This window comes from Bison bison, unplaced genomic scaffold (genome assembly GCF_000754665.1).
Source record: "Bison bison bison isolate TAMUID 2011002044 unplaced genomic scaffold, Bison_UMD1.0 scf7180017864040, whole genome shotgun sequence".
NCBI lineage: Eukaryota > Metazoa > Chordata > Mammalia > Artiodactyla > Bovidae > Bison > Bison bison.
This window is the reverse complement of record NW_011494612.1, coordinates 1,051,377-1,065,705: the sequence shown is the minus strand read 5'-3', so window position 1 is coordinate 1,065,705 and position 14,329 is coordinate 1,051,377. Positions and strand designations below refer to the sequence as shown.

Sequence of the window (14,329 nt, the reverse complement as noted above, 5' to 3'; positions counted from 1 at the left end):
ATTTCCCATGAAGTGATGGGACCGGATGCCATGATCTTCATTTTCTGAATGTTGAGCTTTAAACCAACTTTTTCACTCTCCACTTTCATTTTCATCAAGAGGCTTTTTAGTTCCTCTTCACTTTCTGCCATAAGGGTCGTGTAATCTGCATATCTGAGGTTATTGATATTTCTTCCAGCAATCTTGATTCCAGCTTGTGTTTCTTCCAGTCCAGCGTTTCTCATGATGTACTCTGCATAGAAGTTAAATAAGCAGGGTGACAATATACAGCCTCGACATACTCCTTTTCCTATTTGGAACCAGTCTGTTGTTCCATGTCTACTTCCTTTCAACACTAAATAAGCATCTGTTCCATTTTCCTGCCTTTTTCCCCACTCCATTCCATCATCCAGAGGGCCAATGATTATCTCTCTGAAATGCAAATGTGTTTGCATCACTGCCTGTTCAGCTGCCCTGGTTTCTCCCGGACTCCATCACACACTGACTCAGTCTCAACTCCCTGGGCTGCAGTCCAGCCCTTGCCAGTCTTGTCCATATCCACTCCATCTTCTCTGCAGCCCTCTTCTCACTCCACCTCCAGAAACTTAAAAAGAAGCTTCAGCAAATACCCATACTCCCAGAAATGGCTTTGCACTCCCAGGAGAGACCACATTCTTCCAGATGCCCACGCACCTGTGAAGACTTGACCTGAAGCTTCTCCTCCCTCTGGTTTTATCACCCCTGATGCCAACTATCCTTTTGGACTAACTCAGGTCTTCTCCCAACCTTCCTGCTTCCTTTTGTGCCTCTCTCATCCTTCACAGGAATCTCTCCTCCTCTATTACAGCATTTATCATATTATCTTGAAAATGCTATTTTCTGGTCTGTGTAATTAACTAGACTATAAAAGATAGAACTCTGTTCATTCTGTGCTTCTCAAAGTCCCTGCCCTAGAAGTGATACTAAATATGTTTGGAAATTTAGATGACACACTGATTATAAGTTATTACTGCAGTGTGTTAAAGAGGATTTGCCCTTTCGATATGTTTAAAGACTGATTCAGAGTGAAATGAATAGTATGATTCAATAGTAATATTCAGGTGAATAGTATGAATTCTTTCAGAAAGATTTCCCAGAACATGTATTAACAGTTGGAACCACTGGGTAGCTCTTCTCAAAGTCAGAGTGTAGTCAACATGAAAGATTTGTTCTGGAATTATATAATATATTCAGAATTGCACATTTCAAGATGGACTTCTGGAATTCTTAGCTGTGATTACAGTCCATTATGATATCTTAGCAATATGTTTGATAAAAACCAATATGGTTCCATAAAAATAGTTAATCTCTTTGGTTATCTGATTCTCATTCTGGACTTCTTCAGTTTTTTTTTTTTTTTTTTTCTTTTTTTTTCCCCTTTGAAGCTCAGAGCTTCTGAGCTCCATTTAAACATTATCACAATCCTGATGATTATTGCTATTCTGGGAAAATTCAGTGTCTTTCCACCGGGGCTGCTCACATAATCACAAAATAATAACAATGATAATAAAATTTAGCGTGTTGGGGAAAAGAAATTGATTAAATTCAAACAACATGGCTGACCAAAAAATCAATTTGAAACCAATCACAGCATAGCTGAACAAATAGTGTAGATATATAATTTAATAGATAACAGTTTAAAAACTAAACACGCACACGCACTTCACCCAGAATTTCTTTCTTGAATAATGAGATTTATGCTTAAAAACATGAGTTAATCAAATATTTCATGATACTCACGGTTAGTGAATTTTACTTTCAAGTGAACCACAAAAGTGAGTTTCAGAAATGCTCTCCCCCCAAACACATTTCTCTGTAGACAACTGCAAATAAAGGAAGTTAATAAAAAAGACCTTTTAAGTGTTAGGCATAGTTCTCCTTATCTGTTATCTGAATGAAGTGAGCTGTTGTTGGTTTTGCATATAGCAACATTTCTTAGATTACTAACTTTTATTTTTTTTTGCAAAGAGTACATTGTGCAAATTGAAATGTCTTATTAGGTAAAGCAAAGAGATAACAGGTTTCTATAAACATTGTGAGGCTTTATCAATGGTTCATAGGAGAAGGTATCAGAAGTGTACACATGGTAAAGATTCTTCATTAGTTGTGTACTCAGAGCTCACCAGAGAATGAAGGTAGTTTCTGAAGAGTCCCTGGGATGCAGGATGAAGAATTCACAAGCCAACTGTGACCCTCACTGCTCTTCTTGGGTGTATGAAATGGATTAAGTCTACACCAGCTTCTTTTCAAACATAAGTGCTTGATTTGGAAGATAAGAACTAGTCAAAATACTTGAGAGTTAAGTGGAAGTCTCTTGTAACAGTAATATTTTGTTAGAGTTTGGAGAGATATAAGATTTAATCCTTAAAAACATTAAAATTGGGTAATAGCTTCAAAAAATGAAGTAATAACGTTCATTAGCCTGATGTTTGGAGCTTGTTTTGACTAAAACATTTGTTCAAAGCATCTTTACTATTTGTGTGACTAAGAAGAAATCACTGGAAAACAGAAAGAAATGGAATTGCTAAATAGATCCAAACAGCAATTGCAACTTTTAATAGGTAATGTTTTGACAGATAACTTTAATCTTTTTAAAGGTTCTATGGCACAAAGAAAATACAGAAAACCAGTATTTGTACACTGATTTATGTCAAGGTAGTGGCTTCAAGTTAGAAAAGGATATATTCTCTATATTTTTAAAGTCATTACTCTATAGTAGCCTTAAGAGTAGTCATTCTAAAGTCTTTTAGATTCTAATTAAAATGGAAAAACCTCTTATTTGGAGGACTACCTCTGTTGATCTAAATTAAATGTAAGAGAATATTTTTGAGATATTTTAATGAACCACAGAAAAAATATTTTTCCTAAAATGGACACAGGGTGAACATCCCAGAGTTTTATAATGCCAGTTAAGAAATCTGTTACTATACATCACTTCAACTTGGTTCACCAGTGTCTACAAGTGATACTGACATTTTTAAGAGACAATGTTAATATTATGCCCTAATCAAATGGCAAGCAGGACTCAACTGAAATGACTCTCATTCATTTTGGAGAGAGGTATCGTATCTACTGCATGTGGATGGACTCAGAGTCCAAGGGCCAAGCTGGTTCACGGCACAAGCAGCAAGAAATAGAAATCTGGGGTTTCTGGAGATCTTTCTCTAGTCCTTTAGAGATGTCGATTCCTCTGGGGGTAAATGTCTATGATTCTTCCTGTAACTGTGCATGAATTATTAAATCCTGTAAGAAGCTTTGTGCAAACACAGCTCTTTTCACTGACTTGAAAAACTGAATTTGAGAATATCAACATAATAAAAATAAAAAAACAAATACTTTTCAAGTTTCTGACAAGAAGAATATATGTAATATAATGACCTCAGGTAGGTCTAGAAGCTTTAGACATTTAAGTATCAAGTATAGGACTTTCAGCAAAATAATGTATTTCATGATGCCATCAAGGATTTAACTGATATTTAAAAAAAATAATAATAACAGAAGGAGCATAAGTAAAACAAGACAGCTGGCAATGGAAAGAATAAATGCCCTTTCAAAAACAGCATGACTTAACTCATCTGTGTGACAATATATAGTTTAGAAAAAGATGAAATCTTTCTAGACTGAGTGATAGAAAAAACAATAAAACAATCATTTTTCTAAAACTTCAACACAGATAAAGTTTAGTAGACATTTGTATTGGTACATTGTTGTTTGATTGTTTTTCAATGATTCTTACTTCCTTCCTTTAAAAAGTTTCATAATACAAGTTTTTGGGGCAGAGGAAATGTTTCTTCAAGCTAATTTTAATATAAACAAGTTCTGTGATTTTAGAACTTTGGTAGCTTATTTGATGGAAGACTTTAAAAGCCATGCTATCTGAACTTAGAGGGAAAGTCTGGATAACCTTTAAGCATGAGTCTCTTGTCTGTAGAGTTGATGGCTATAAGCTAATGAGACAGCACATAAGTCACCAGGAAAATCAATGTCATTACTTTATCTTTTATAGGCATTAATCTCCAATGAGGACAATCTTTCATAACAAAAGTCTTCTGTATAACCAGGAAATAACTCACTGTCAGAATAAAAGGTCTCGGACAAGCTGGGCCATTTCTCTATCCAGCCCTTAATCATCCTCAGAAGGTCTTTGCGTCACAAAGTTTAGTCTTAAAAAATTAGACAGAATATTGACAGCTTTTCAGAATTGAGTCTCAGCCTTCTCCAGAAACTGAGAATTATTGGTTTCTCTTAAAACTGTTTACATCTAGTTTTCATAATCTAATTTTAGGATTTAAGCATCTCCACTTTTGAAATATGTATTTATTCAACAATCATTTTATTAAGCTAAAAATTCCAGCTTTCTGGTGTTTCTGGAAGAATCAGAAGCTTGGGTTACAGGGGGTGTGGATTTTAGCAGGACAGCAGGTGGTTGCTGTCCCCTGGGCCACTGTCCTACAGGGACCTCACTCTGCTTTGGAGAGAACTTCGGGCCTATTGGCACTTGAGTCTGGCTCCTCTCATGTCAGATTTACTTCTCCAGGTTCCTGTCACAGGAGCGCAAACAAAAGGGACACGTGTTTGACTCTTTCTGTTTCTCATTTTGAGACCTAGATTTTGTCTGCTGCTTATTTCGAGTTTTATGTTCCATTGTCATTGATACTCAGATACCTAATTTGACTTCCAAATGCTGAAACAGTTTGAAACATTGGTGATTATCATTATCCGTGGAGCCCTACTCCAGCCGTCACTCTCCGCTGGCCATTGTACCCCAGCCAGTGATAGTTTCTTGTTCCGGCCACCCTGGGCAGTGGTGCTTTTGAAAGCACCACCCTGACACTGTCTCATGCAAGCCTCAAACCAATAAAACAGTAACAACAAAGACTTTGCTTCCTTTTCCCTTCTGCACAAGAGACACTATGGCTAAATAATATGCAGGGCCTTTGACAAGGCAGGAGTAAGGATGGCGGTTCTATCTAAGTGAGTTCAGCAGCTTAGCATCTTCCTTTCCTGGTGGTGTTGGGACTATGCATCAGACTGGAGTTGTCAGGTATCTGCATGAGCCCTGAAACCCTATGTGCATGGGACCCTTCTTCTTAATTCTGATCCCCTTTGTGGCAACTTAAAATATCCTTTTGCTTTGCGCTGAAATAGATACACTGTCCTTCTGGGCATCTTGAGTTACAGCTATTTGCATTTCTTAAATAGATAAACAGTTTTCATAAAGGCACAATAAGTAAAGACTGACATTTTATAGAAAAAAAAATATTTCAGGAAACTTCCCTTGGCCACTACATGTAAATTCTCAAATGTGTACTGGTTTCCCTCCCGTGTACACACCGGCAGAACTCCATCTGGATTATGTAGAGATTCTGAGGATAAATGATCATGTGAATTTAAAGATGTATCTTCCTCAATGGAAAAGCATTCAGAATGCAAATTTGACAGAAAGACTTAGCAAAACTCACACATTCATTTTATTTTATTTATTTTCGTGAAAAGGAAGAAGTCAAAGTTAGGTGGAAATAGATGAAAACAACCCATGCATTCCTTCGAGTTTCCAGCTCTACTTTTTTTAATGGTCAAAATTTGCATCGTGATATGGGAAGAGAGATTTGTTAGTGTAGAACTCTCTTCACAGATGGCCTTAAATTATTGCTTCACATGAAAGCAATATACAGCTCTTGGTACCACAGAGGCTAAATCTTCACTTCTGTCATCTCTTTCTTCGAGTCTCAGAGCTTAGTTTGATGAAGTCATTATGATGATTCATTCTGGAGTTTGTGCTACACACAGAGCAGCTCAGGAACCTCACCCTGGCCCCAGGTGGGACACAGAGCCCAGCTCCGTGAGCAGGAAGGACATGGAAATTTCCAAGCTTGAGATCTGGGCATTTTAGAGGAAGTGGGCCTGGAGGGAGGGGCTTGAGTGAACACAGACAATAAGCACCTGGAGGTAGCGAGGGTGGCCCTCCAGGAAGGCCCCAGGTGTGACAAAAGGCAGTGTGGAGACAGGAAAAGCTTACGTTAACTCACTGGAGAATCTAGATGCTGACTGGACGTGTGAGTCAGATGATGATGGCCTGGAGCTCTTTGGAATAAAGACTCTCCTTGTGTTACTGAAAGTGGGGTCTAGCTGCTTGCTGCTTGAAAGCTAATACTCAAGAGGCAAGACTGGTGAAAAGGAAAGTCATTTCAGAGAGTGGCAACAAGGATAGAAGGTGGGCTCATGTCCAAAAGCTGATTCCATGCCCCCCGCACACACACACACACTGACACTCAGCAGGCAAGAGCTTTTATCAATGGAGGGGGCAGTACCTGCACAAACAGCACAGTCAGCTCTGATGGTCGTCTTGAAGCTGGTCATCGGTGGTCTGATCATGGTCTTCTTGACTGCTTCAAGTACAGTTAGTCTTCAGTTCCAGGGTCAATTTGTTAACATTTCTTTGAGACCAGTTCTAGGAATTGTGACACCTTATGTCATGGCTACAGTCTGGGCGTCGTGTAGTTAACTTCTTCCAGCTGGTAGGGGTTTCAGTATCTTCAGGATATGGCTCAGAAAATTGTCTGCAGCCCTTGAGGAGAAACTGAACGTCCTTGACCTTGTTTAATGGCTAAACTATTATTATTTTTTTCTGTTTGAGTGCTTTCTCACTTCTCTGATTAAGCTTATTATTTGACTAAATTTTTTCTACAGACAAAAGGCAGGTGGAGGAGATGGGGTGAGGGATGGGGGTTGGGGTGGTGGGAGAAGGACCGTACTGTCCTGCTGGGCTTCAGTCATAAGTATATTAATAGACAGGAACAAATAAATTGGTAAAACCCCAAGAAACAAACCAGTGGTTAACAGATAAACCCAATCAAGACCCACATGTATTTCCGTGTTTTTAAATTCAGAGTCTTCTTTTTCTTCCTACACTTCAAAGGACATTTAACAACCCTGTCTGTTTCATCAGTGTTTGAACCCCAATACAGATGCCACAGTGACTTCTTTCTACTCACCCCTCCCCTCCTTGCTCACAGGTTTTGACCTAGTGAAATGTGAGGACCCGGGGACCCCTAACTATGGCTATAGGATCCGGGATGAAGGCCACTTCACCGACACGGTCATCCTGTACAGCTGTAACCCGGGCTATGCTATGCACGGCGGGGGCACTTTGACCTGTCTGAGTGGAGACCGGAGAGTGTGGGACAGGCCACTACCTTCCTGTGTAGGTGAGTTGCCTGCAAGTGCGTGCTGGGGGCAGGAAGCCCAGGGTCTTCCGACTTGATTCTCCCAGCACAGGAAGACTTCTATTGCTCTTTCTCCAGTGTGGGTTTAATCCTAATATTTGCGAGAGGCTTTCCTGGTGGCTCAGTGATAAAGAATCCATCTCCCTGCCCATGTAGGAGACCCAGGTTCAGTCCCTGGCTCAGGAAGATCCCCTGGAGGAGGGCATGGCAACCCACTCCAGCATTCTTGCCTGGAGAACCCCATGGACAGAGGAGTCTGGTGGGCTACAGTCCATGGGTCACAAAAAGTGGAACACAACTGAGCCTGAGTGACTAAACAGCAAAGACAATATTGTGAGTGTGTGTGTGTGTGAGTGCATGTGTGTAGGTAGGAAAAATACATCTCCTAGTACTGTTTTATTGAGAAGTAATATTAGATACTATATATAGAAGAAGTAGTAGTAGCATATATAGAAGCATATATAGAATTATATAGAGAGGTATTATTACTTCTTCTATATACAGAATTATTATTAGATACTTCTTCTGTACACAGAAATATCACCAGATTTATAACATGGCCTTTCACTGCTGTTTCACTCTCTTGACTTTGCACAGAGGATACCAACTGGGGAACAAGTAAATTTAGAAAAGCAGTGACAGGAACAGCGAGATACTGTGATTGTTTTCCTGTGATGCAACACGAATGTGATGGTTTGGGCTTTTCAAGGTGGTTAAAGTGAAGCCTGTAAGGCCTGGAGTAAACTTATCCATTTTTTTAATCCATTGCAGCGGAATGTGGGGGGCGGATCCACGCTGCCACTTCAGGACGCATCCTGTCTCCGGGATACCCCGCTCCCTATGACAACAACCTCCACTGCACCTGGGTGGTAGAGGCAGACCCGGGGAAGACCATCAGGTACTCAGTTTATTGGGTTTCAGTGATTTGAGAATCAAAGCATGTCTCCTATTCTTATAGTGAAGACAGTAGTATGTCTCTTATTATCCATGATTAGATTTAAGTTTCTGAGTCAAAGGAAAAAATGTAAACACATGGCCAAATTTTTCATTGTCTTGCATGCTCACTTTGGTATTCCTTTGAAAACTTGTGTTAAGGCATCCAAAGTAAAGATAAAAAGAAATTAAGTACATCAGCTAGCTTTGGCTACATAACAAGTGGCCCCCCAAAATTTAGTCACTGCAAACAATGACTTACGTGCTCATGACTTTCTGAGTTGCTGGGCAGTTCTAGTTGGTTGGGGTGAGTGGTCTAGGAGGGCCTCATGCAGGTGTGGGGACCTTAGCTGGATGATTAAAGGTGGGGGTCTCTCTGCATCAGGTTCTGTTCCTTTAGGAAACTAGTGATGATGGAATTTTCCTAGAAGAAAAACATGGAGGCTTTTCAAACTTCTGTTTGCATCACATTTGCTAATGTTCCATCTGCCAAAACACATCTCGGGGGAAAAAAATGTTTGAAGAAATATATTCCACCCTTAATGGGAAAAGAATAGTCCTAAATGACGCTATTTTTAAATTAACAAGTAAACCAATGAAAAGTAATTTTTGAAAGTAAATCCTCCATGTGCCAAAAGGGTGTGTCAAAACCACAGTACAGTATGTAAAGCAAGAGGACATTTCAGTTAAAACTAAGTTGTTCTTTAACTGAAGAACACGTTGAGAACATGCATTCTGTAGTCATAGCCCTTAAAGACCCCTTTTTCCTCCCACCATCTCTCCTCTTTCGTTCTTTTGAATGTTAATTAAAATAAACAACAACTCTGTTCGGACTTCCCTGGTGGCTCAGTGGTAAAGAATCCGCCTGCCAATGAGTCACGGATTTGACCCCTGATCTGGGAAGAGTCCACCTGCCTCAGAGCTCCTAAGCCCATGTGCCACAGCTACTGAGCCTGTGCTTTAGAGCCCCTGCTGAGCAACGAGAGGCCACCACAGTGAGAAGCCTGAGCACCACAGCTAGAGAGTAGCTCCCGCTCTGTGCAACCAGAGAGAAACCTCCTACAGCAATGAAGATCGAGCAGCGGCCACAAATAAACACTTATAAAAAAAGGAGAAGGAAAAAAAAAAAAACACCTCTGAGCCAGTCTTAACCACTCCCTCCAATCCTCTTCCTGTTTTCTGTGTTATTACACTGACCAGAGTTTAAAAGAATCTGGTCATCAGCTCCTTTAAATATGAGAAATATCTGAAAGAGACATATGCAAAGCAGAAACCTCTTTATGGGGCAAGTAGGTATATGAAAACATTCAGGAACTAGTGGATTTTGTCCTTACTCACAAATGGTTTGCCCAGTAAACTTAGTAAACATATCCTCCTGCAACTTTAATAAGATGGGATGCTCAGGAGTGAGGGGGCCTGCTCATCCCATTTGGTGACACTCTGTTTTTCTTTGATGGCCTCCGTCCTCCCTGAAATTCACCAGACTTTCTTGACATTTGGTCACATCAACATCTTGGGAGTGAGTTAGACTCACATGGAACAAACTATTACCACTTTCAAACCCTCCAAAATAAATATCCTATCATGTACATGGAACAAGAGGAGGGATTTAGGTAATGTGAATGTTGCAAAAGTAACTCATTTAAATAATTCGTTTAAAAATGGAATTTAGATAATGTAAATGTTGCAAAAGTAACTCATTTAAATAATTCATTTAAAATTTTAAGTGTCCTTAGTTAAGAACAATGATTAATTAGGTAATTGTGCCATCTATTGAGGCACAAATAGGGCATGTTTGAATAAAAGAATTTGAATCTGTATTCTTCATAAAGGGTTCTGCAGATGTCTCAGTGGTAAACAATCTATCTGCCTGCCAATGTAGGAGACTCAGGTTCAGTCCCTGGGTTAGGAATATCCCCTGGAGGAGGAAATGGCAACCCATTCAGTATTTATGCCTGGGAAATTCCATGGACAAAGGAGCTGGCAGGCTACAATCCATGCGGCTGCAAAGAGTTGGATACAACTCAGTGACCCAACAACAAAACTCTTCATAAAAATCAGCAGTCACTTACCAGTGAACTATATAGAATTAAGTATTACTTCTTAACTTTAAATTCCTGAATGCTTGATCTAAATGATATAAAAGCTGTTACACTGAATTTGATTGTGAAAAACCCTAGGAACCATCTGTGAGTCATGAAATGACTTTATATAAACAGGATATCTTTCCTCTTAGGCAGATTTCAAAATTTTCTACTTCTTTTTTTTATTTATTTTGATTTGAATTGGAGGCTAATTACTTTAAAATACTGTGGTGGTTTTTGCCCTACATTCACACGAATCAGCCATGGGTGTACATGTGTTCCCCATCCTGACCCTCCCTCTCTCCTCCCTCCCCATCCCATCTCTCTGGGTCATCCCAGTGCACCAGCCATTGACACCCTATATCATGTATCGAACCTGGACTGGTGATCTATGTCATATATGATAATATACATGTTTCAATGCTATTCTCTCAAATCATTCCACCCTCACCTTCTCCCACAGAGTCCAACAGTCTGTTCTTTACATCTTTGTCTCTTTTGCTGTCTTGGACATAGGGTCATCATTACCATCTTTCTAAATTCCATATATCTGCATTAATATACTGTATTGGTGTTTTTCTTTCTGACATAATTCGCTCTGTATAATAGGCTCCAGTTTCATCCACCTCATTAGAACTGATTCAAATGCATTCTTTTTAATGGCTGAGTAATATTCCATTGTGTATATGTACCACCACTTTCTTATCCATTCATCTGCTGATGGACATCTAGGTTGCTTCCATGTCCTGGCTATTGTAAACAGTGCTCCGATGAACATTGGGGTACATGTGTCTCTTTCAATTCTAGTTTCCTCAGTGTGTATGCCCAGCAGTGGGATTACTGGGTCAAAGGGCAGTTCTATTTCCAGGTTTTTAAGGAATCTCCACACTGTTCTCCATAGTGGCTGTACTAGTTTGCATTCCCACCAACAGTGTAAGAGGGTTCCCTTTTCTCCACAACCTCTTCAGCACTTATTGTTTGTAGACTTTTTGACAGCAGCCATTCTGACTGGCGTGAAATGGTACCTCACTGTGGTTTTGATTTGCCTTTCTCTGATAATGAGTGATGTTGAGCATCTTTTCATGTGTTTGTTAGCCATTTGTATGTCTTCTTTGGAGAAATGTCTGTTTAGCTCTCTGGCCCAATTTTTGATTGGGTCACTTATTTTTCTGAAATAGAGCTGCAGGAGTTGCTTGTATATTTTTGAGATTAATTCTTTGTCAGTTGCTTCATTTGCTATTATTTTCTCCCATTCTGAAGGCTGTCTTTTCACATTGCTTATAGTTTCCTTAGTTGTGCAAAAGCTTTTAATTTTAATTAGGTCCCATTTGTTTATTTTTTGCTTTTATTTCCATTACTCTGGGAAGTGGGTCATAGAGAATCCTGCTGTGATTTATGTCAGAGAGTATTTTGCCTATGTTTTCCTCTAGGAGTTTTATAGTTTCTGGTCTTACATTTAGATCTTTAATCCATTTTGAGTTTATTTTTGTGTATGGTGTTAGAAAGTGTTCTAGTCTCATTCTTTTACAAGTGGTTGACCAGTTTTCCCAGTACCACTTGTTAAAGAGATTGTCTTTTCTCCATTGTATATTCTTGCCTCCTTTGTCAAAGATGAGGTATCCATAGGTGTGTGGATTTATCTCTGGGCTTTCTATTTGGCCCCATTGATCTGTGTTTCTGTCTTTGTGCCAGTACCATACTGTCTTGATGACTGTGGCTTTGTAGTATATTGATTTATGGATTCCTCCAGTTGATTCCTCCAGTTCCATTCTTCTTTCTCAAGATTGCTTTGGCTATTTGAGGTTTTTTATAATTCCATACAAAATTGTGAAATTATTTTTTCTAATTCTCTGAAAAATATCATTGGTGGCTTGATAGGGATTGCATTGAATCTATAGATTGCTTTGGGTAGTATACTCATTTTCACTATATTGATTCTTCCAATCCATGAACATGGTATATTTCTCCATCCATTTGTGTCATCTTTGATTTCTTTCATCAGTGTTTTATAGTTTTGAATATATAAGTCTTTTGCTTCTTTAGCTAGATTTATTCCTAAGTATTTTATTCTTTTCATTACAATGGTGAATGGCATTGTTTCCTTTTTTAATATAAATTTATTTATTTTAATTGGAGGCTAATTACTTTACAATATTGTATTGGTTTTGCCATACATCAACATGAATCCACCATGGGTGTATACATGTTCCCCATCCTGAACCCCCCTCCCACCTCCCTCCCCATACCATCCCTCTGATTTCTCTTTCTGTTTTCTCATTGTTAGTGTATAGGAATGCAAGGGATTTCTGTGTGTTAATTTTATATCCTGCAACTTTACTGTATTCATTGATTAACTCTAGTAATTTTCTGGTGGAGTCTTTAGGGTTTCCTATGTAGAAGATCATGTCATCTGCAAACAGTGAGAGTTTTACTTCTTCTTTTCCAATCTGGATTCTTTTTATTTCTTTTTCTGTTCTGATTGCTGTGGCCAAAACTTCCAAACTATGTTGAATAGTAGTGGTGAGAGTGAGCGTCCTTGTCTTGTTCGTGATGTTAGAGGAAATGCTTTCAATTTTTTACCATTGAGGATAATGTTTGTTGTGGGTTTATCATATATGGCTTTTATTATGTTGAGGTATGTTCCTTCTATGCCTGATTTCTAGAGGGTTTTTATCATAAATCGATGTTGAATTTTGTAAAAGGCTTTCTCTGCATCTATTGAGATAATCATATGGTTTTTATCTTTTAATTTGTTAATGTGGTGTATCACATTGATTGACTTGCAAATAATGAAGAATACTTGCATCCCTGGGATAAAGCCCACTTGGTCATGATGTATGATCTTTTTAATATGTTGTTGGATTCTGTTTGCTAGAATTTTGTTAAGGATTTTTACATCTATGTTCATCAGTGATATTTGCCTGTAGTTTAATTTTTTTGTGGCATCTTTGTCTGGTTTTGATATTAGGGTGATGGTGGCCTCATGGAACGAGTTTGGAAGTTTACCTTCCTCTGCAATTTTCTGGAAGAGTTTGAGTAGGATAAGTGTTAGTGCTTCTCTAAATTTTTGGTAGAATTAAGCTGTGAAGCCATCTTGTCCTGGGCTTTTGTTTATTGGAAGATTTCTGGTAATGGTTTCAATTTCCTTGCTTTTGATGGGTCTGTTAAGATTTTCTATTTCTTCCTGGTTCAGTTTTGGAAAGTTCTACTTTTCTAAGAATTTGTCCATTTCTTCCACGTTGTCCATTTTATTGGCATATAATTGTTGATAGTAGTCTCTTATGATCCTTTGTATTTCTGTGTTGTCTGTTGTGATTTCTCCGTTTTCATTTCTAATTTTGTTGATGTGATTCTTCTCCCTTTGTTTCTTGAAGAGTCTGGCTAATAGTTTGTCTATTTTATTTATCTTCTCAAAGAACCAGCTTTTGGCTTTGTTGATTTTTGCTATGGTCTCTTTTGTTTCTTTTGCATTTATTTCTGCCCTAATTTTTGTGATTTCTTTCCTTCTACTAACCCTGGGTTCTTCATTTCTTCCTTTTCTAGTTCTTTAGGTGTAGAGTTAGGTTATTTATTTTATTTCTCTCCTGTTTCTTGAAGTATGCCTGTATTGCTATGAATCTTCCCCTTAGCACTGCTTTTATTGAATCCCATAGGTTTTGGGTTGTTGTTGTTTCATTTTCATTCATTTCTACGCATATTTTGATTTCTTTTGTGATTTGTTGGTTACTCAGAAGTGTGTTGTTTAACTTCCATATGTTTGTATTTTTAATAGTTTTTTCTTGTAGTTGACATCTAATCTTATCACACTGTGATCAGAAAAGATGCTTGAGATGATTTCAATTTTTTGAATTTACCAAGGTTAAATTTATGGAGAAGGTTCTGTGTGCACTTAAGAAAAAGATGAAATTTATTGTTTTAGGGTGAAATGTACTATAGATATCAATTAGGTCTAACTGGTCCATTGTATCATTTATTTATTTTTTTTTAATTTTATTTTATTTTTAAACTTTACATAATTGTATTAGTTTTGCCAAATATCAAAATGAATCCACCACAGGTATACATGCT

General features: G+C 38.3%; 1 protein-coding gene across 1 annotated transcript in view; it reads left to right on the top strand.

The window, feature by feature from the left end:
- LOC104985211 (CUB and sushi domain-containing protein 1) overlaps positions 1-14,329 on the top strand; it is a 559,353-nt gene that overhangs the window by 166,416 nt on the left and 378,608 nt on the right. The window contains exons 14-15 of the mRNA XM_010835275.1: positions 7,035-7,226; positions 8,016-8,142. Coding sequence (XP_010833577.1) covers positions 7,035-7,226; positions 8,016-8,142 — 319 coding nt within the window. The remainder of the gene's footprint in view (positions 1-7,034; positions 7,227-8,015; positions 8,143-14,329) is intronic.